This window comes from Crocuta crocuta, unplaced genomic scaffold (assembly GCF_008692635.1).
Source record: "Crocuta crocuta isolate KB4526 unplaced genomic scaffold, BGI_CrCroc_1.0 scaffold25, whole genome shotgun sequence".
NCBI lineage: Eukaryota > Metazoa > Chordata > Mammalia > Carnivora > Hyaenidae > Crocuta > Crocuta crocuta.
Window position 1 is genome coordinate 3,204,589 of NW_027532015.1, and position 20,837 is coordinate 3,225,425.

Below are 20,837 nucleotides of genomic sequence, written 5' to 3' on the forward strand. Positions count from 1 at the left end.
TCCTGTCTGTTCCTTTACACCAGGTTCAAAGCTGTTGCAATTTTCTGAGAATATGTTGCTAGTAGTCTATAAGATTAAAACCTCAGGGGTGCCTGGGTGGCTTAGTCAGTTAAATGTCTGACTTTGACTCAGGTCACTATCTCACAGTTAGTGAGTTAGAACCCCACATCGAGCTCTCTCCTGCCAGCACAGAGTCTGCTTCAGATTCCCTGCCTCCCTCTCTCTCTGCCCCTTCCCCACTCATTTTCCTCTCTCTCTCTCTCATATAAATAAAACAAATTAAAACCTCAAATGTTTTGAGATTAAGTTCTTTGTAGGAATAAATGTTAAACAGGATTGATGCATTCTTGGGGCACATAAATCTACAATCACTGGAGTGTACTTTTGTTTCTTAGCCTAAAAAAAACCACAGTAATGTGGACACAATGTTTCTTATGTAAAACTTCAAAAGTTAATGATATGAGGGGGTTTTGTTTTACACTGGTACTAACACTCCACTTACGGAACTTTGGTCTGTATTGTTAACAGATATATAAAAAATATTTTGGTGTATAGCAATAACTTTTCAAAAATAAAAGCCAGCATACTAATCACCAGCTGAAATTCTAGTGCATTTAATAAGAATATGGTTCCCACAGTATTGGAAAAGGATGGTGAGTGCTAGTTTTTTCTTACGACATAGGATGACACTGCTGTGTGATAGTGGCATGAATACAGTTCATTTGGCTTAACTAGTTTTATTTACTTATTTTTCTTTTCAAATTTTTATTTAAATTCTAGTTAGTTAACATACAGTGCAGTGTTGGTTTCAGGGGTGGAATTCAGTGATTCATCACTTACATGCAGTACCTAGTGCTCATCATAACAGGTGCCCTTCTTCATCCCCCATCTAGCCCACCCCCCATCCACCTCCATCCATCAACCCTCACTTCTTTAAGTGTTTCTTATGGGGGGGGGTCTCATGGTTTGTTTCCTCTCCCCCCCCGCATATGTTTATCTGTTTTGTTTCTAAAACTCCATGTATGAGTGAAATCATATGGTATTTGTCTTTCTCTGACTGACTTATTTTGCCTAGCATGATATACTCTGGTTCCATCTATGCCCTTGCAAATGGCAAGATTTCATTATTTTGGTGGCTAATATTTCATTGTATACATATACCACATCTTCTTTACCCATTCATCAGTTGGTGGACATTTGGGCCCTCCCCATAGTTTGGCTGTTGTTGATAATTCTGCTATAAACATTGGGGTGCATGTACCACTTCGAATCTGTATTTTTGTATCCTCTGGGTAAATACCTCCTAGTGCAAATGCTGGATCATAAGGTAATTCTATTTTTAACTTTTTGAGGAACTTCCATACTGTTTTTTTTAATAATTTTTTTCTTTTTAATGTTTGTTTATTTTGAGAGAGCAAGCAGGGGAGGGGCAGAAAGAAAAGGAGACACAGAATCTGAAGCAGGCTCTGGCTTTGAGCTGTCAGCACACAGCCTGACATGAGGCACGAACTCACAGACTGTGAGATCATGACCTGAGCCAAAGTCCAATGCTTATCCAATTGAGCCAGCTACCTAGGCGCCCCTAGGAACTTCCATATTGTTCTCTAGAGTGACTGCCCAAGTTTGCATTCCCACCGACAACACCAGAGGGTTCCTCTTTCTCCACAGCCACACCAACACCTGTTGTTTCTTGTGTTGTTAATTTTAGCCATTCTGACTGGTATGAGGTGATATCTCATTGTGGTTTTGATTTGTATTTCCCTGATGATGAGCGATACCAAGCATTTTTTCATGTGTCTGTTATTCATCTTGATGTCTTCTTTGGAAAAGTGGCTATTCATGTCTTTTGCCCATTTCTTCACCGGATTATTTGTTTTTTGGCTGTTGAGTTGATATAGGTTGTGGATACTAACCCCTTATGAGATACATCATTTGCAGATATCTTCTCCCATTACATAGTCTGCCTTTTAGTTTTGTTGATTGTTTCCTTTGCTGTACAGAAGCTATTTATCTTGATGAAGTCCCAATAGTTCATATTTACTTTTGTTTCCCTTGCCTCGGGCAACGGCAACGTGTCTAGTAAGAAGTCGCTCCAGCAGAGGTCAAAGAGGTTGCTGCCTGTGTTTCTCCTCTAAGATTTTTATAGTTTTTTGGCTCACATTTAGGTCTTTCACCCATTTTGAATTTATTTTTATGTATGGCTTAACTACAAGTCAAACACTCCCTGCTGAATTTTAATTTGGGGTGATTTGTATTAAAGTTACACATAAAGTGAAACTTGTTAATTCTTTTGTATCTCACTACAAATTTGCAGAAGTCTGATTAGCATAAAATGTGATCACACTGTAACTTTTGTTTTAGTTAAGGGTTGAGTTTGGTTGCTTTTAACAAAAATCCAAATAATGTTTTAAACAAAATAATGACTCAGTTTATATATAGCTAGCATTGATTCAGTCTCTGTAAGATATCAGCACATAGGATTCTTAGGAGTTTCTTGAATTTTCCTTCTTGGTGGCATCATGCTCTAGCACAGATGTCATATCTTGTCTACAAAACAGGATGCAGGAAATACCAGGACCTAAAATCAGGGATGGCAACATTCTTCCAGAAATCCTTGCTTTTGTTTCCTCGTCAGAATTGTCATGTGGCCGCTGTAGCTATAAGGAAGAATTCTCCCAACACAATCAGTAACTCTTTCCAAGAAAGGGAGAATGAATCTTGAGTAGGCGGCAAGGCTCTGCCACCGCCTTTTTTTTTTTTTTTTTGGTCTGGTCTCATCCTAGTCATTTCATTAGGAGGGTCGTCTGTCAGCAGCCTATTCACCTGTTAGTCTTAGCCATTTCTCATTTTCAAATATCATTTGAAATACTAGCTCCTCTAGGACAAGTAAATGGGTGCCTCCCTCTTGCAAAAAGCCTGCCTATATACATTCTGCATGTTAGTGGGTAATTTAGGTTTCTATATAAAGGACAAGGAGCAAGGCAGGAGGCTCTCCAGCTCCTGTGCCTAGGTGCTTTTACAGGTTTCCGTCTTCTTCTTTTTAATGATTGTTTATCTTTGAGAGAGAAAGAGCACGAGCAAGGGAAGGGTAGAGAATCCAAAGCAGGCTCTGCGCCGACAGCAGCTAGTCAGCCCTATGTGGGGCTCAAACTCATGAACTGTGAGTTTATGACCTAAGCCGAAGTTGGATGATCAACCGACTGAGCTACCCAGGCACCGTACATGTTTTCTTATTTAGTCCCCCCATCACCTCTCTGAGTGTATTGCATATGAAGAAATTGAGCTTTGAAATGTTCAATAATTTTCCAAAGTTGATACAGTTCTAAAGTGGACCACTGAAATAAATCTGCAGTCCCTGGAATGTATTTTTGCTTCTAATCATAAAAACAAAAGCATAGTAATGTGAGGCTGCTGGAACTCAGGCTTACTTCTGTTTGATTCCAAACTCTCTGCCTTTTTGTCATACCATGTAGCTTCCTAAAGTCTTCATCACATAATTATGTACAGGCTAAGTGTTTTTCTTCTACCATTTGTCCTATATTTATGTCCTTGTAAATAAGGTTCTCTGGAAATGTAAGTTCTAAGAATAGAAACAAAAACCATATAGCTCTTTTACTAGTAAAGATAGTAACAGAGATGGTTACTAAAATGCTTTAATGATACAAAAGAGTGGTTTCCAGTATTTTGTTTGCTACCTTTTTAACAATCTGATAGTCTTCTTTGTGTATGGATGAAGTTAAGAATGAGAAATAATCAGAGTGATGCTGTTAGGATTGTCCCAGAAGTTAATTGTATAAGAGAAAACAGTAATATGTTACATATATAAAGGTGAAAGTTTTCATATTAAACGTGTGAAAGATTTGAGGATTTATTTTCTTTTTTACTTTGATATTGTATGGGTGTCTGTAGTAGTTTTACAAACAGGACATTAATATAATGGTTTGGGGCCCTGTTCTTCATAATTATAAATTTCTCTAGTGGAGTTCTTGGTGCTCTTTGCTTCTTAATTATCAGATTCAAACTTTGTTTCTTTTTTTTAACTTCATACCAGGATATGGTTATACAGGATCTTCAGAAAACTAACAACAGAAGTATAGAGGCAGCAATTGAATGCATTAGTAAGATGAGTTACCAGGACCCTCGCCGGGAGCAGATGGCTGCTGCTGCCAGACCCATCAATGCCAGCTTGAAGCCAGGTGACTAATCAGTTTCTCCTCATTTCTTAACAGTATTGTTTTAAAGTTACTTAAATATATCAACTATAGGGGCACCTGGGTCAGTCAGTTGAGTATCCGACGTTGGCTCAGGTCATGATCTTGCAGTTCGTGAGTTTGAGCCCCACATCAGGCTTGCTGCCATCAGTGCGGAGCCCACATCAGATCCTCTGTCCCTGTCTCTCACTGCCCCTCCACGCCTTGCTCTCTCTCTCTCTCTCTTTCAAAAATAAATAATCCGTGGGGCGCCTGGGTGGCGCAGTCGGTTAAGAGTTCCACTTCGGCCCAGGTCATGATCTCACCATTCGTGAGTTCAAGCCCCGCATCAGGCTCTGTGCTGACAGCTCAGAGCCTGGAGCCTGCTTTGGATTCTGTGTTTCCCTCTCTCTCTGCCCCAACCCTGCTCATGCTCTGCTTCTCTGTCTCTCAAAAATAAACAAACGTTAAAAAAAAAAAAATTAAAAACAACAACAAAAAAAACCCCAAAATAAATAAACCTTAAAAAATAAATATATGGAGTACCTGGGTGGCTCATTCGATTAAGCGTCTGACTCTTGGTTCCTGCTCAGGTCATGATCTGGCGGTTTGTGAGTTTGAGCCCCACGTCAGGCACTGTGCTGACAGTGCGGAGCCTACTTGGGATTCTTTCTCCCTCTCCCTCTGTCCCTGCCCCACTTGTGCTGTCTCTGCATCTCTCAAAATAAATAATAAACTTAAAAAATGTTTTTTAATAAATAAATAAACTCTTTAGTCTTAGAATTGTTAGAAGCTTTACAGTAAATGAGTCTCAAGTTAGGGAAATGGCATGATAGTGTTGTATCAAAATGAATTTGAGGACAGGGCCCTTAAAGGTGCATAGGTAATTTTGATAAGCAGCAGCTGTGGTTGAAAACCACTTGGTTATAGTGAATCTGAAATATTTCTTTTTAACCACAATTATCATATTCAAACTATTCTTTTTTTCTTTTTATAATCTTATTTTATTATAATAGTGGAAGATGCTCATCACAGAATATTTAAAAAGCAAATAAGCAAAAAGAAGACCCCACTATTAGTATACATGAGATTTTAGTGTGTTTTGTTTCTCATTCTTTTTTCCTATGAAAAACCTAAATGGGTTTATATGTGTGTATTTTGATTCTTATAAACAAAAAATGGGGTCATACTAAAACCTATGTGATTCACTTAATGTACTATGCATAACTTTTTGTTATTAACTACATTAAGTTAGACTTATCACCTACTTTATGTAAAGTCTCTCATTTTTTGACATTTGCCTTGTTTCCTTGTTGTTTTTTTTTTTTTGCCATTATAGACAGTACTGCAGTAAATCCCTTTATACCTAAATCTTTGTACACTCCTGATGATTTTGTAAAGGAAAATGTCAAAGTCCTATAAAACTTTAAGGTTTTTCTTAGATATTGCTGTTCAAAAAGGTGTCCCCAACTTATATGCTCCTGATCAATTTAATATGAGAATGCCTAGGGACACTTGGGTGGCTCAGTCAGTTTAGCAGACGACTTTGGCTTAGGTCATGATCTCTCGGTCCATGAATTTGAGACCCACGTCGGGCTCTGTGCTGACAGCTCAGAGCCTGGAGCCTGCTTCGGATTCTGTGCCTCCCTCTCTCTCCGCTCTTCCTATACTTGCACTCTGTCTCTCTCTGAAAAATAAATAAACCTTAAAATAAAATTAATGAGAGTGTCTATATTTGTAAATCTTAGGTATTATGATTTTTGTATATTTAATTGCTGTGGAAATAATGTCTCATTTTTTAAAAAGTTTATTTAGAGAGCATGAGTAGGAGAGGGGCAGAGAGAGAATCCCAAGCAAGCTCTGTGCTATCAGCACAGAGCCTGACGTGTGGCTCAGTCTCACAAACTGTGAGATCATAACCTGAGCCAAAATCAAGAGTCAGATGCTCAACTAAGACACCTAGGCACCCCAATATTCTCTTATTCTTATATTCACATTTCTTTGATCACTGGTGTTGAACAGCTGTTTATCAGTTATTTTTATTTTTTAATTTTTTTTAAAGTTACTTATTATTTATTTTGAGAGAGAGAAACAGGGACGGGAGGGAAGGGAAAGAATCCCAAGCGGGGTCCTCACAGTCAGCACAGATTCTGACGTGGGGCTCGAACTCATGAACCATGAGATCATGACCTGAGCCAAAATCAAGACTTGGATCCCCAACCAACTGAGCCACCCAGGTGCCCCTGTTTATCGGTTATTTTTTAAAGAAATATATATTTTTAATGTTTTATTTATTTCTGAGAGAGAGAGAACATTGTGAGCAGGGGAGGGTCAGAGAGAGAGGGAGACACAGAATCTGAAACAGGCTCCAGGTTCTGAGCTGACAGTCAGCACAGAGCCCGACATGGGGCTTGAACCCACGACCTGTGAGATCATGACCTGAGCCAAAATCAGACGCTTAACTGACTGAGCCACCCAGGCACCGCAGTCGGTTATTTTAAAATTAGCATTTTTATTCTTTGTTACTCTTGTGTCCATCTTTTGTTATTGATTTATAAGATTTATTTATTCTTCCATTCACTCAGCAAATTTGTATTGATCACCCACTGTTTCGGGCCCTTTGCTCAGCATTGTGTTAAAAAGTTCTTAGCCAAAAACATAAAGTTCTTAGCCTTTTGTCAAGCTGATGGTCTAATAAGGGAGAACAAACACTCTGTCAAATGAATACATGTAGGATTAGAACTGCACACATGTTAATAAAGAAGGGTGAGATATATGGTACTGTGGACTCATATCATAGAGGGGGGTTTGACCTAATCAAGGAAAACAGAGACAACCTTCTTGTGAAACTGATAGTAGAGCTGATACCCGAAGAAAGACTAAGGTTAGGGGCACCTGGGTGGCTCAGTCTGCTGGGCGTCCGACTTCGGTTTGGTTCATGGGTTATTGATCTCTGTGCTGACAGGTCAGAGCCTAGAACCTGCTTTGGGTTCTGTGTCTCCCTCTCTCTACCCCTCCCCCCTCCACTAAAAAACAGATACACATTAAAAAAATTTTTTTTAAAGACAAAGGTTAACGGGTAAGTTTAGTAAGGAAGAGTGTTCCTGTGCATGGCCTGTTGGGCAGGTTTTGGTGCCACTGGAAGAACCACAAGTGGCTGGGGCACTGAAAACAAGAGTGTGCGACAGGACTAGAGAAGTACTTTGGGCCTGGCTATGCAGGACTGCCTACTGATTTGGTCCTAAGAGCAGCAGGGAGTTAGGGAAGCATTTCAGGCAGGATAATGACATGATTAGATTTTTGTTTCCAAAGGATGGCTGCAGTGGATAAGCCTGGATTGGGGGTGGGTATCAGCATAGTCTAGATAAGATATACAGTAGTTCCCAGGAAAGGAGAGTAGTTTGGACCAGGATATGGCAGTGGAGAAAAGTGAATGAACTAAGAGAGATGATAGATTACATAAGTGGGTGATGATGGAGAGTCATGAATCTTTAGGCTTTTGGTGTAGAAAACTAGATGCAGTGTGGCGATACCCCACGTTATAAAAGCCAGTGCTAAGAGAGAACAAGATTTGGTGGAGAAAGATCATATATCTGTTTTTTTAATGTATCAAAGGTATTCTATTATTTTTAAAAAATTTTATGTTTATGTTTTGAGAGGGAGTGAGTAGGGGAGGGTAAGAGAGAGAGACAGAATCCCAAGTAGGCTCTGTGGTGTCAAGTGCAGAGTCCGATTTGGGGCTTGATACCATGAACCACAAGATCATGACCTGAGCCAAAATCAAGAAACAGACACTCAGGGCACCTGGGTGCCTCAGTCGGTTAAGTGTCTGACTTCGGCTCATGTCATGATCTCACCGTTCGTGAGTTCGAACCCCACATCGGGCTCTGTGCTGACAGCTTGGAGCCTGAGGTCTGCTTTGGATCCTGTGTCTCCCTCTCTCTGCCCTTCCCCTGCTCATGCTCTGTCTTTCTCTTAAAAATAAACATTAAAAAAATTATACAAAAAAAGACATTCAACCAAGCCACCCAAGAGCCCCAAAGATATTTTAATAAATATATTTAATATATTCCCTTTCTACACATGAAATTCACTTCTTAATAACTCAGAAACTCAACTCTTTGTAAATTATCTATGAACTGAAATACCAGTATTTAATGAAAACAATAAAAATAATTTGGAACCATTTAGAAGCAAATTTGCATTAGCAGGTCTTCCATTGGGGAGAAACAGAAGTCTGCTTTCTGACATCAGGTTGAGTTAGGTTCAGTGAGTTATTTCAAGAGTCAAGTAGGGAGCTGGATATATATGACTAGCCACGTGTATGAAATAGGCCACCTGTGGGAGATAACGTAGACAAAATGACAGGATGACCTAGAACCAAGTCTGTTACTTAGTAGCTGGCAGCAAAGGTTAAGCCTGCAAAGACTGAAGAATTAGGTAGAGAGGAAGGAAAAAAACAACTGTGTCTTAAAAGCCAGGGGTGAAAATGTTTCAAGAAAGGGAGGAAATAGTCTACAAATACCACTAAGAGAGATTAATGTAGGTGAGAACTAGAAATATCTTGCTGGCTTGAGTGACGTGGCTCAAGTAGTTTGCTAGGGCTGCCATAACAAAATACTACAGACTGGGCGGCTTAAATAACAGATTTGTTCTCTCACAGTTTGGGAGGCTAGAAGTCTGAGGTCAAGAAGACAGCAGTTGTGGTTTCTCCTAAGGCCTTTCTCTATGGCCTGCAGATGGCCACTTCTTCACTGGGTCCTCACATCCTCCTCCATGCACATATGTCTGGTGTCCCTCTGGTCCAGATTTCCTCCTCTTGTCACTCACATTCAGTTAGGGCCCATTCTAAGTGACCTTCTTTAACTTTAATTGCCTTCTTAAAGACCCTGTCTCTTTAAGGCAACTAGCTAAGCATCTGACTGTTAGGTCATGATCAGCCTAGGTCATGATCTCAGGGTTCATGGGTTTGGGCCCTGCATTGGGCACTACGCTGGCAGTGCAGAGCTTGCTTGAGATTCTCTCTCTCTCTCTCTCTCTCTCTCTCTCTCTCTCTCTGCCCTCCCCTGCTTGCTCTGTCTCCCTCTCAAAATAAATAGATAAAAACTTAAAAAAAAAAAAAGACCTGTCTCCAAATACAGTCACATTCTGAGGTACTGGGAGTTAGGACTTCCTGAATTTGATGCGGGGAGGACATAACACATAGAGTAACTTTTCTCTATTCAGTCATGGGAGCATAATTTTGGTTGGGGGGGGTTGAAAAATAGATGGATGTGAGGTAAAGAACTCAGGTATAAAAAACACTTTGAGAAGTTTTTCTATGAGGGGAGCGTGAGGACATTAGCAAGAGTATGCTTCTTTTTTATTTATTTTGAGAGAGGGAGCACGCGTGCCTGCTCAAGTGGGGGAGGGACAGAGAGAGAGTGCAAGTAGGTTCCACACTGGTAATGCAGCACCCAGTGCGGGGCTCCAGCCCATGAACCATGAGATCATGACCCGAGCTGAAGTAGGACACGTAACCAACAGAGCCTTGAAGGTGCCCGAGCAAGAGTATGCTTCTTCTGTGGTGACGATCTTTTATTTTTTAAATTTCCAATTCCTTACATATTAACAATTTTGTAAAATACAAAGATGAATTATTAAAAAATGTAAATTTAAAATGACATACAGAATATAAGTCCAAATATTTTCTTACCATATTTAACAGATATAAGATTACTCTGCTAGAAATCTGTAAAATAATTTCTGTTTTTACTTTCAACTTCCACACTTCTCTCACAGTGGACCGGTACCAAACGACACTTTGAGGCAGTGCTCTGTATGGGAATGGAGGGCCTTGTTGTTGTTGTTGTTTGATAGCATTTTTAAAAGATAATTTAAGACTCTAGTTAATAAAAGAAATTAGGGGCACCTGGGTGGGTCAGTCATGGTGAGTTAAGCCTCTGACCCTTGATTTTAGCTCAGGTCATGATCCCAGAGTTTGTGAGTTTGAACCCTGCATCAGGCTCTGTGCCCTTAGCACAGAGCCTCCTTGGGATTCTCTGTCTCCCTCTTTCTCTGCCCCTCCTCTACTCACACTATTTATCTCTTTCTAAATAAGTAAATATACTTTTTTAAAAAGTTAAATTTTTTTTTAAAAAGCGGAAGAAATGAAATATTCAAGAGAAAAGGATCAAGTAAGGTTCCTGAGAAGCCAGGAGAAGAAAGGAACCAAAGCATAGGATGAGAGATTATTAGCGTATTACAGAGGAAGAGAAACAACCATTTTGTTCTAACAAGAACAAACAGACTTAGGTGATGTAGGGAAGATAAGGGAGTTCCTTTCTGATGCCTTTAGTTCTCTCCAAAGTGTAAAATCAGGTCATCTGTGAAGAGTGGTGTGTAAGGAATGGGACAGATGATTTGAGGAGACTCAGAACAGGGGAGAATTGTAGTGAAGACTAAAAGGAACAGTAGACTTTCCTGACAATGCTAAAGGCATTTGATGATGCTGATCATTGAATTTATAGTGGAATCAATCTGCACTTTACTCCGCCTTTTCTAGCAGGGATGAGAAAAAAGTGGGTGACTGGAATCATCTGTGACTAGAGTTCTACTAAACAGGTACAAAATAAGATAAAGGGAGTTTGAAATGTTGCTAAAAGGGTAGTTTATAATTTAAATCCTTAATCAGAGGGGCGCCTGGGTGGCTTAGTCGGTTAAGCGTCGACTTTCGCTTAGGTCATGATCTCGCGGTTCGTGGGTTCGAGCCCCGCGTCGGGCTCTGTGCTGACTGCCAGCTCAGAGCCTGGAGCCTGTTTCGGAGTCTGTGACTCCCTCTCTCTCTGACCCTCCCCTGCTCATGCTGTCTCTCTCTCTCTCTCTCCTAGAAATAAATTAAAAAAAAAAAAAAAATCCTTAATCAGAGCATATTCCTCCTCTGCATTAGTAGCTTTTCATTCCTTCCAGACTCCTCCTGATGGCCTTGATGCTCTCAGACTTCATCCAGTATCCACTTCCCTTCATTTACTTCTCTCCAGTCATAGTGGGTTTCTTTTTGTTCTTGGAAAATATCAAGCTCCCATCTCAGGACTTTGCCTAGTCTTAGTTCATCTGCTTGGTGGAGCCTTTTCTGTCCTGAATCTCATCCCTTTCTGTCCTGTTACTATTTGACACCATTTATGGTTCCTTCATTGGATTTATCAGTACCTAGATATTACCTTGTTTATTTTTTTAAGTATATTTATTTATTTTGAGAGAAACAGAGAGTGTAAGTGGGGAAGGGGCAGAGAGAGAGAGAGAGAGAAAGAGAGAGAGAGAGAGAGAGACTGCCCTCGCAGAGCCTGATGTGGGGCTTAAACTCACAAAACCGCAAGATCATGACCTGAGCTAAAACCAAGATTCAGACGCTTAACTGACTGAGCCACCCAGGTGTCCCTACCTCTTTTATTTATTTATTTGTTTATTATCATTGTGAATCTTCTCCCCCAAGAATGGAGGTTTCATGGGGCCAGGGACATTATTTGTTCACCACTGTACCTAAATTACTTAGATGCTCAATAAAAATTTAATGAATGAATAGAAATGAGAAGAAAAAAAAAGGAATACAGAGGGAAGTAAGAAGTAGTGGACCATGGATTTAAGTTAGCTAAAGTGGGGGCGGGGTGCCTAGGTGGTTCATTCAGTTAAGTGTCTGACTTTGGCTCAGGTCATGATCTCACAGTTCATAGGTTCGAGCCCTGCATAGGGCTGTCTGATGTCAGCACAGAGCCCACTTCAGATCGTTTGTCCCCCCACTCATGCTCATGCGCTCTCTCTCAAAAATAAACTTTAAAAAATAATAAAAATAAAATAGCTAAAGGGTGTGATAAAGAAAGCAGAGGATTAATGAAGTAGGGATTAATATGGAGGTCTTGATGGGTTTGAAGAATGCTTGTAGTAGTGGTTAAATAGGAAAGGAGAGTTGTAGTCCCAGAGTGTAGACCTTAAAGAAGTGATTTTGAAAAAAGCAGATATGGATGATATCAAAATTAGAATTGTGATCTTAAGAGTGATACTTGAGGTAGAGTTGAAGGGAGGAGACCAAGAAACTGAGAGGTGACAGTGATGGATGGTCCATCCTTGTGGATATTGAAGTTACAGAATGATGGCAGGGCTTAGGGGAGACCAAATATCAAAACTATGAGTGAATGAGGATGAGCAAGTAGTTCATGAAGTGAGAGGACCGTCCAAAGAGGATGAAGGAAAAATAAGAGGTAGAATCCCATCTTTAGCTCTGTTCAGTTTTAAAGAAAACCTGACAAGAAAGTAATGTCAGCAGAAGACACCCAGCTTTAAGGAGGTGGTGGGAAAGCTTGGGGCAGAGGTTAATGATATAGGAGCATTTGTTGGAGGGCGATAGTGGGAGGGTTTGGTAAGTGGGAGAACATAGAGAGCTTTATGGAAGGCGCAGAACAGAGATGGCAGTTTACTTAGGGTTGTGGAGACTTATAATTTAACTGGTAAGAGCTGAGTCAGTGAGTGAATACATGTTGTATTTAGCCACAGCTGACCATCTGAAGAAGGTGAGACTGAGCTTGGTGGCCAGAGGACTTGCCTAGGTTGCCCAGAGTGATGATTTTCCTAAAGGCATAGACCCAGTACGCTGCCCAGTCTAGATGAAATAGACCAGTATACTGTACATTCTTTTTTTTTTTTTTTAATGTTTATTTGGGGGCGGGGGGCAAAGAGAGAATCTCAAGCAGGCTTCTTGCTGCCAGCGTGGAACCCGATGTGGGGTTCAGTCCCACCAACTGAGATCATGACCTGAGCCAAAATCCAGAGCCAGACGCTTAAGCCACTGAGCCACCAGGTGCCCCTAACCTGTACATTTGGAACATTTCCTTTTTGTTCCCATATGTGTTATTAAATGTATTTTCTCCCAGGATGATATTGACCTTTCAGATCTGTAGATGTTTCTTATTTGTTTTGTTTTGAATGTTGTTACATGTTTTATGTACTTAGATCTGTCAGTCTTTGCTGTATGTTCTCTATCTTTGCCATACCTGGGAAGACCTTCCCAAGAGGTACAAAACAGGTGCCCCAATATTATTGGATGTTCACTTGTTTTTCCTAGTGCTTACATGATTTCATCTTTAACACTTAAATGCTTAATCTTTCTGGAATGTACTCTTTATATGTATTACATTTTATTCAAATGTATTTTATATATTTTTAAATATATTAAAGATCTTTTTCCAAGTAGCCACACTATTTTAAATACTTCATTGTGGGGAGGGGGTTGAGTATCATATATTTTCTTGCCTATTTCATTTATCTGGAAAGTCTAGTACAGAGAAACTCTGTAAAATCTATACTTTAGTGTTCAGCTAGTTATCCCCCAGTGTCTTTGAAATATATTTAAAATTAGTTGTTGTATGTATCTATTAAAATTTTAAATGGACAAAACCTTTGGCTCAATACTGCCACTTCTGATAATTTTTCTATCTAACATATATATGAAATATCTTTACAAAATTCTTCAATTTTGTTTTGTTTTGTTTTGTTTTTGAATAGCAAAAGGTTACAAACAACCTTAATATCCTTCAGTAGGAAAACTGATTAAATAAATTTGGGTATATCCATACAGTAAAAAACTGTGGTGACATTTTTTTAAAAGTAAGAAAACACCTTATATACAGAATTTTCACAGCACTTTAATAAGAGCAGGCATAATAAGATAAATAGCAGATATGCTCTTTACTTGTGCATCCCTAAAATGTCTTACTGATGACAAGGAATCCTTCCTTCAAGGAAGGAATCTGGTTGTCCCTTAGGACAGAGGTGGGTGTTCTTTTGTCTTTGAGAATTTTTAGCTATGAAAGTGTATTACCTAGTCAAAATAAATAAAAATTTGAAAGGTAAAATAAAACTACTGAACTAAAATTTTATTTTTATAATTCTTGAAAGAGAATTATCACTTAGCTGTGTCAATTCCAAGCTAAATTGAAAAAAAAACCAAAAGGTTAAAAACCCATTTTTCCCCTCTGTTTTATGACTATAGGGAGTGTGCAACAACCAGTTAACCGCAAACAAAGCTGGAAAGGTTCCAAAGAATCCTTAGTTCCTCAGAGACATGGCCCGTCACTAGGCGAAAGCGTGGCCTATCGTTCCGAAAGTCCCAGCTCGCAGACAGATGTAGGAAGACCTTTGTCAGGATCTGGTATAACAGCGTTTGCTCAAGCTCACCCAAGCAACGGACAGAGGGTGAACCCCCCACCACCTCCTCAAGTAAGGAGTGTCACTCCTCCCCCACCTCCCAGAGGCCAGACTCCCCCTCCAAGAGGTACAACTCCACCTCCCCCTTCTTGGGAACCAAACTCTCAAACAAAGCGCTATTCCGGAAACATGGAATATGTGATCTCCCGGATCTCTCCAGTTCCACCTGGAGCCTGGCAGGAGGGCTACCCTCCACCGCCTCTGAACGCGTCCCCAGTGAATCCTCCTAATCAGGGACAGAGAGGCATTAGTTCTGTTCCCGTTGGCAGACAACCAATCATCATGCAGAGTTCCAACAAATTTAACTTTCCACCAGGAAGACCTGGAATTCAGAATGGTAGTGGTCAGACGGATTTTATGATACACCAAAATGTCCCTGCTGGCACTGTGAATCGGCAGCCACCCCCTCCGTATCCCCTGACCCCAGCTAATGGACAGAGCCCCTCTGCTCTACAGACAGGGGGACCTGCTGCTCCTTCCGCATATGCAAATGGGAACATGCCCCAGTCTCTGATGGTGCCAAACAGAAACAGTCATAACATGGACCTTTATAACATTAGCGCACCTGGACTGCAAACTACTTGGCCTCAGTCCTCTTCTGCTCCAGCCCAGTCGTCCCCAAGCAGTGGGCATGAACTGCCCACATGGCAACCTAACATACCAGTGAGGTCAAATTCCTTTAATAACCCATTAGGAAATAGAACAAGTCATTCTGCTAATTCTCAGCCTTCAGCTACAACGGTCACTGCTATTACACCAGCTCCTATTCAACAGCCTGTGAAAAGTATTCGTGTATTAAAACCAGAGCTACAGACTGCATTAGCACCTACGCACCCTTCTTGGATACCCCAGCCCATTCAAGCAGTGCAACCTAGCCCTTTTTCTGAGGGCACCACTTCAAACATGACTGTTATGCCTCCTGTTGCTGAAGCTCCAAACTATCAAGGTCCACCTCCACCTTACCCAAAACATCTGCTACACCAAAACCCGTCTGTTCCCCCATATGAACCAATCAGTAAATCCAGCAAAGAGGATCAACCGAGCTTGCCCAAGGAAGATGAGAGTGAGAAAAGTTATGAAAATATTGATGGTGGAGATAAAGAAAAGAAACAGATTACAACCTCACCTATCACCGTTAGGAAAAACAAGAAAGATGAAGAGCGAAGAGAGTCTCGTATTCAAAGTTACTCTCCTCAGGCGTTTAAATTCTTTATGGAGCAACATGTAGAAAATGTACTCAAATCTCATCAGCAGCGGCTACATCGGAAAAAACAATTAGAGAATGAAATGATGCGGGTAAAACCTTTTAAAATGCACATTTTTATACTTGATTATCTCTTTGCTTAGGGTTTATTTTAAACTATTGGTCCAGTATTTTTCCTTCTTTGATAGCTAAATAATTACCAATTATTTAAAAGTCAGTAAACTTTAAAATACTTTTAATTATACTGTTTTATTTTAGTATTTTAAGATTTACTCAGAATTTCTTGTAATAAAGCTGTAATAAATTAAGAAAAATATACTTTATGGAATGCTATTTAGGTGTATATAATCATTTTATTTGGAAATAGAAGCAAAGGTTATATTCTAGGTTTTAGACATTATTTTACAACTGTTTAAGTTAGAAATATCTGGGTACCATCTCTTAATAGGAAACATTTTTTTTTTAATGTATAGTAGTTTTGGGGCCTTATTTGTCAGGTTTATTCATCTGGTTGGTCTTATTAAAAAGTATCTCTTCAGTTATTTTCTCTTCTAATTTCATTTTTTTAATAATGTACTAGAAAAATATTCTGAAATTGTTAAACCACTAAAAAAGAGATCAGAGTAAGTGCCCACTCATTTTAAATGAATCTGTTGTGATTCTATGTACATAACTTCACTAAGATATGGTGATGCTATCATTGTTACTATTTTTGTCACATTTTACAGTTCAAACAAATTTAAACTTTCACTCAGAATTCAAGAGGCTTAAATTTGTGATAAAACTTCCTCACATAACCTGAGAGCCATTCTTTTAAATTTAAGATTTTTTTAAATGTTTTTATTTATTTTTGAGAGAGAGAGAGAGACAGAGTGCGAGTGGGTGAGGGGCAGAGAGAGAGAGGGAGACACAGAATCTGAAGCAGGCTCCATGTCCTAGGTTCTGAGCTGTCAGCCTGGAGCTTGACGTGGGGCTAAAACCCACTAACTGTCAGATCATGACCTGAGCCAAAGTCAGACGCCTAACCCACTGAGCCACCCAGGCTCCCCGAGAGCCATTCTTTTAAAATTATTTTTCTAAATCTGATTTCACATTATTGTTATTCCTGCTATAAATTGAACTTTCTCAGATGAGAAACACCATGATAATCTATATGACCTGTCTATATTTTAGCTCTTAGGATTTCTTACTAAAGTCTGTCTGTATGTATTTTCTTAGTTTATTTTTCCTTTTTCCTCTTTACTTTCACTAATAGCTGATTTAAACTTTTATGGTGTTGGAAGCTTTGCTGACTTCTGTAGCCTCCATTACTGTGTAGGCAAGTAAGATTTTAAGAGAAACAGTTCTATACTAAGTCTGGCATGCCACCCTTCTTAAAAGATATTGCATGCAAATGCGCGCATCCTAACAGAAGCATGAGGTTGCTATATTTTAATTAGGCTTGCATTTCTAGAATTAGACTCTACTTCTTAAATTCCTATTCTATTTTAACCCGTAAATTATTTCTCTATTAAACTAGCCAAAAATAAACTTCCTTCTAAATCCAGATAGTCCATGTCTACTCAGAAGTTGGCTTTTGTTTTTAATCTGTGTTTTGGTGTCTTCATAAGTCACACTGACTATTCTCTGAAACGTTCCAAAATATCTACAAATTACCTTGTAATCAAACAAGTCCTTTTTAAATAAGGTAGGAGAAGCCTTTTGCATTTTGTGTTAGTGGTGGCTGTACACCCTACCCTTACTCTAGTGCCTGAGAAAAAGAAAAGAAAGATGAAAAGAAAGGAATGTTAATAAGTGGTTAAGTTAGAGAAGACATTCTTTTGTTTTTAATACATCAGTTTTGTTTTGTTTTGTTTTGTTTTTACAATAAATGAATCTGGAGGGGAAGAATTTCTTTTCATGAAAGAAAATAGGAAGAATATTTTCATTGTAGGCATTCCACAAGAGCAGCATATATAATGAAGGCAGTCTAATCCCATAATTCGGGGTGAATATGCATGGAGCGATGGATGAGGATGCATGTTAACAGAGGTTTGGTGGTTGCACAGTGGGGACTTTTTGGGGGTGCATTAGAAAACAGTAGAAAGCTGCCATTGGTATCATCTTGCTCTCCACAGCAGAATCTGCATAAAAACTCACCTTTGTGTATCCTGTTAACTATCCCTTAAGCTGCACTTTTGTTAATTTTCTCTGAAGTATATTCTAGACTTCTAACATGCTTCATTAAAAATTATTATGCATTTAACCTTTAAATATATGCCTGAATGTTTCCAAACTTTTTAAATATTTGGTACAGAAAATAATTCCTCATTTAACCTTGAGTTTATTTGCCTAGGTTGGATTATCTCAAGATGCCCAGGATCAAATGAGAAAGATGCTTTGCCAAAAAGAGTCTAATTATATCCGACTTAAGAGGGCTAAAATGGACAAGTCTATGTTTGTCAAGATAAAGACACTAGGAATAGGAGCATTTGGTGAAGTCTGTCTAGCAAGAAAAGTAGATACGAAGGCTTTGTATGCAACAAAAACTCTTCGAAAGAAAGATGTTCTCCTTCGAAATCAAGTCGCTCACGTTAAAGCTGAGAGAGATATCCTGGCCGAAGCTGACAATGAATGGGTAGTTCGTCTATATTATTCATTCCAAGATAAAGACAATTTATACTTTGTAATGGACTATATTCCTGGGGGAGATATGATGAGCCTATTAATAAGAATGGGCATCTTTCCAGAAAATCTGGCACGATTCTACATAGCAGAACTTACCTGTGCTGTTGAAAGTGTTCATAAAATGGGTTTTATTCATAGAGATATTAAGCCTGATAATATTTTGATTGATCGTGATGGTCATATTAAATTGACTGACTTCGGCCTCTGCACTGGCTTCAGATGGACACATGATTCTAAGTACTATCAGAGTGGTGAGTAAAACCATAATATTTGTATGTATTAATATGATTTGTCAATGTAATAAAGTAAAAGGTGTTCTCACTGGATGGGAGCCGTAAAGTCCTGGATTCAGTCTTGCTTGTTGGATAAATGTGAGTGAATCCTTGAGACACCTATAGACTTTTAAAATGAGTGTGTTAGATTCAGTTATTTCTGAATATCATTAACATTTTTTATTTAACCTCTTCATACTTTTTTGAAATATGTCAGACAAATAACATTTAAAAAATAATGTTTAAATGTTTATCTTGAGAGAGAGAGAGAGAGAACAAGAATGAATGGGGGAGGGGCAGAGAGAGGAGAGAAAAATCTCAAGCAGGCTCCATGCTAAGCGGGACCTCATGATCAAGCCTAAATCAGGAGTCAGACACTTAACCAACTGAGCCACCCAGGCACCCCCAAAATTTTTTTAAATGAAGCCCCACACCCACCATTCAGCTTAAACACTAGATTATCATCAGTGTTTTTGAAGCCCTTAAGTGATTGTTTCCCCTTTTTCTTCCACAGAGGTAACCATTATTTCAGAACTTTGTAATCAGTTCTTTACTTTTCTCTATACTTTTTCCAATGTTTATAACCCTAAACAATGTTATTTTGTCTACTCTTGAACCTTTATTTAAATGTAATCATTCTATATATGTATTCTTTTATGTTCACTTCTTTTATGTGTTTGAGGTTGATCTGTGTTATTGCAATGACATTTATTTTCACTGTTATTTAGGATTCCATTGTATGACTATTACACAACTTATTTAACCTTAAACACTTTATGTACATGATTTTGTTCAATCCTCACATCACCATGAGGCAGGATAAAGAAACTGAGGCTTAGTTAGATGAAGTAATTTGCCCAAGGTCAGACAGAAAAGAAGTGTAAGGGCTAGGCTTTGAGCCCAGGTTTGTCTGATTATAGGGCCCATGTTATTTCTACTACACCACACTGCCTCACCAAGACCCCTTCAAAGCGCTAATGGAAGTGTAAGTCAATCTCACAATTCTTGAATACTTACTATGACTAGGTTCTTGACCTATATTCTGATTGACGGGTCACAGCAATCTTCTGAGGTAACTATTATTAGCCTCCTGTGCCTCTGTGAAGCCAAGTAGATTGACCGTTAAATGGATAGAACTGAGACACTTGAACCTGTCTCCTCAGATTCACCCAAATTATTTGGGGTTCTTCTTAAAAATATGATTGTAGGCTGTATTCCAGTCTTCTTTAAATTCTTCACTGGAGGGGAGAAATTGTATTTTTTTTATTAATTTGCTTTTTATTTTTTTACTTTTTAAAGTAGGCTCCACCCCCAGGTGGGGCTTGAATTCACGACCCTGAGATCAAGAGTTGATCTGAGCCAGCAGGCGCCCTGAGAAATTGTATTGCATCAGACATCCTAGATGATTATTACAGTCCGTTTAAATATGAACTGTATTTTTCTAGGTGATTTCATCCTGTCATGGCTTTAAATGCCATTTCATATCAGTGACTTCCAAATCTCTCTCTAGAAATTGCCCCTTCCATTCACGTGTGTTTCTAATAGGCCTTTTAAACTTAACATTGCCAATTAACATTGCCAATAAATGGCTCTCAATTTCTCGCCCTCCAGTCTTCCCCATTTTCGTAAATCGCAGTACCACCACCCACCGAGTTACCCTTCATTCTTTTTTCCCTCACGCCCTCCACATCTAATCCATCAATAAATCCTGCTTATTCCACCTCTAAAAATACCCTTGATCTGTTCACTTTTCTCCATATCCACTGCTACTGCCAGAGTCCAAGCTTTACTGCAGTAGCTTCCAAACTGTTCGCCCTTCACGCTTGTCCTCCCTGCAGTCTGTGCTCTACACGGCAGTTATGTGTTCTTTCTGAAACATACATAAATCAGACCTTGCCATTCTCTTCAAACTCTCCAGGATCTTCCCACTGTACTTGCAGTAAAAGGCAAACCATTTCTTTTACTTATTAAACCCAGTTGCACTGGCTCCCGCTCCTATTGTCCACCATTCTCTCCTCATTCACCAACCCCATTGGTCTTCTCTCTTGTTACTGTTGTTTCTCTGTGGAATGTCTTGCCCTGGTTTGCAGATGGTTGAGTCCCTCTGTTTTTTACAAATGTCACATCAGTTGGTCTTCCTGAGCCACCCTAGTACATTTGTCATACTACCCCACGTTGATTCTCTGAATGGGATGCATCACTACTTTCTTATTTATACCTATATATATATATCTGTTTGTTGTGTTTGTCCCATACAGAGAAGCTACC

At 39.3% G+C, this 20,837-nt stretch overlaps 1 protein-coding gene across 3 annotated transcripts in view; it reads left to right on the forward strand.

Moving 5' to 3' along the window:
* LATS1 (large tumor suppressor kinase 1) overlaps window positions 1-20,837 on the forward strand; it is a 54,134-nt gene that overhangs the window by 24,397 nt on the left and 8,900 nt on the right. For all 3 annotated transcript variants that reach the window (XM_077775978.1, XM_077775980.1, XM_077775979.1), the window contains exons 3-5: window positions 4,052-4,196; window positions 14,212-15,722; window positions 17,966-18,548. In XM_077775978.1, the coding sequence (XP_077632104.1) occupies window positions 4,052-4,196; window positions 14,212-15,722; window positions 17,966-18,548 (2,239 nt within the window). The remainder of the gene's footprint in view (window positions 1-4,051; window positions 4,197-14,211; window positions 15,723-17,965; window positions 18,549-20,837) is intronic.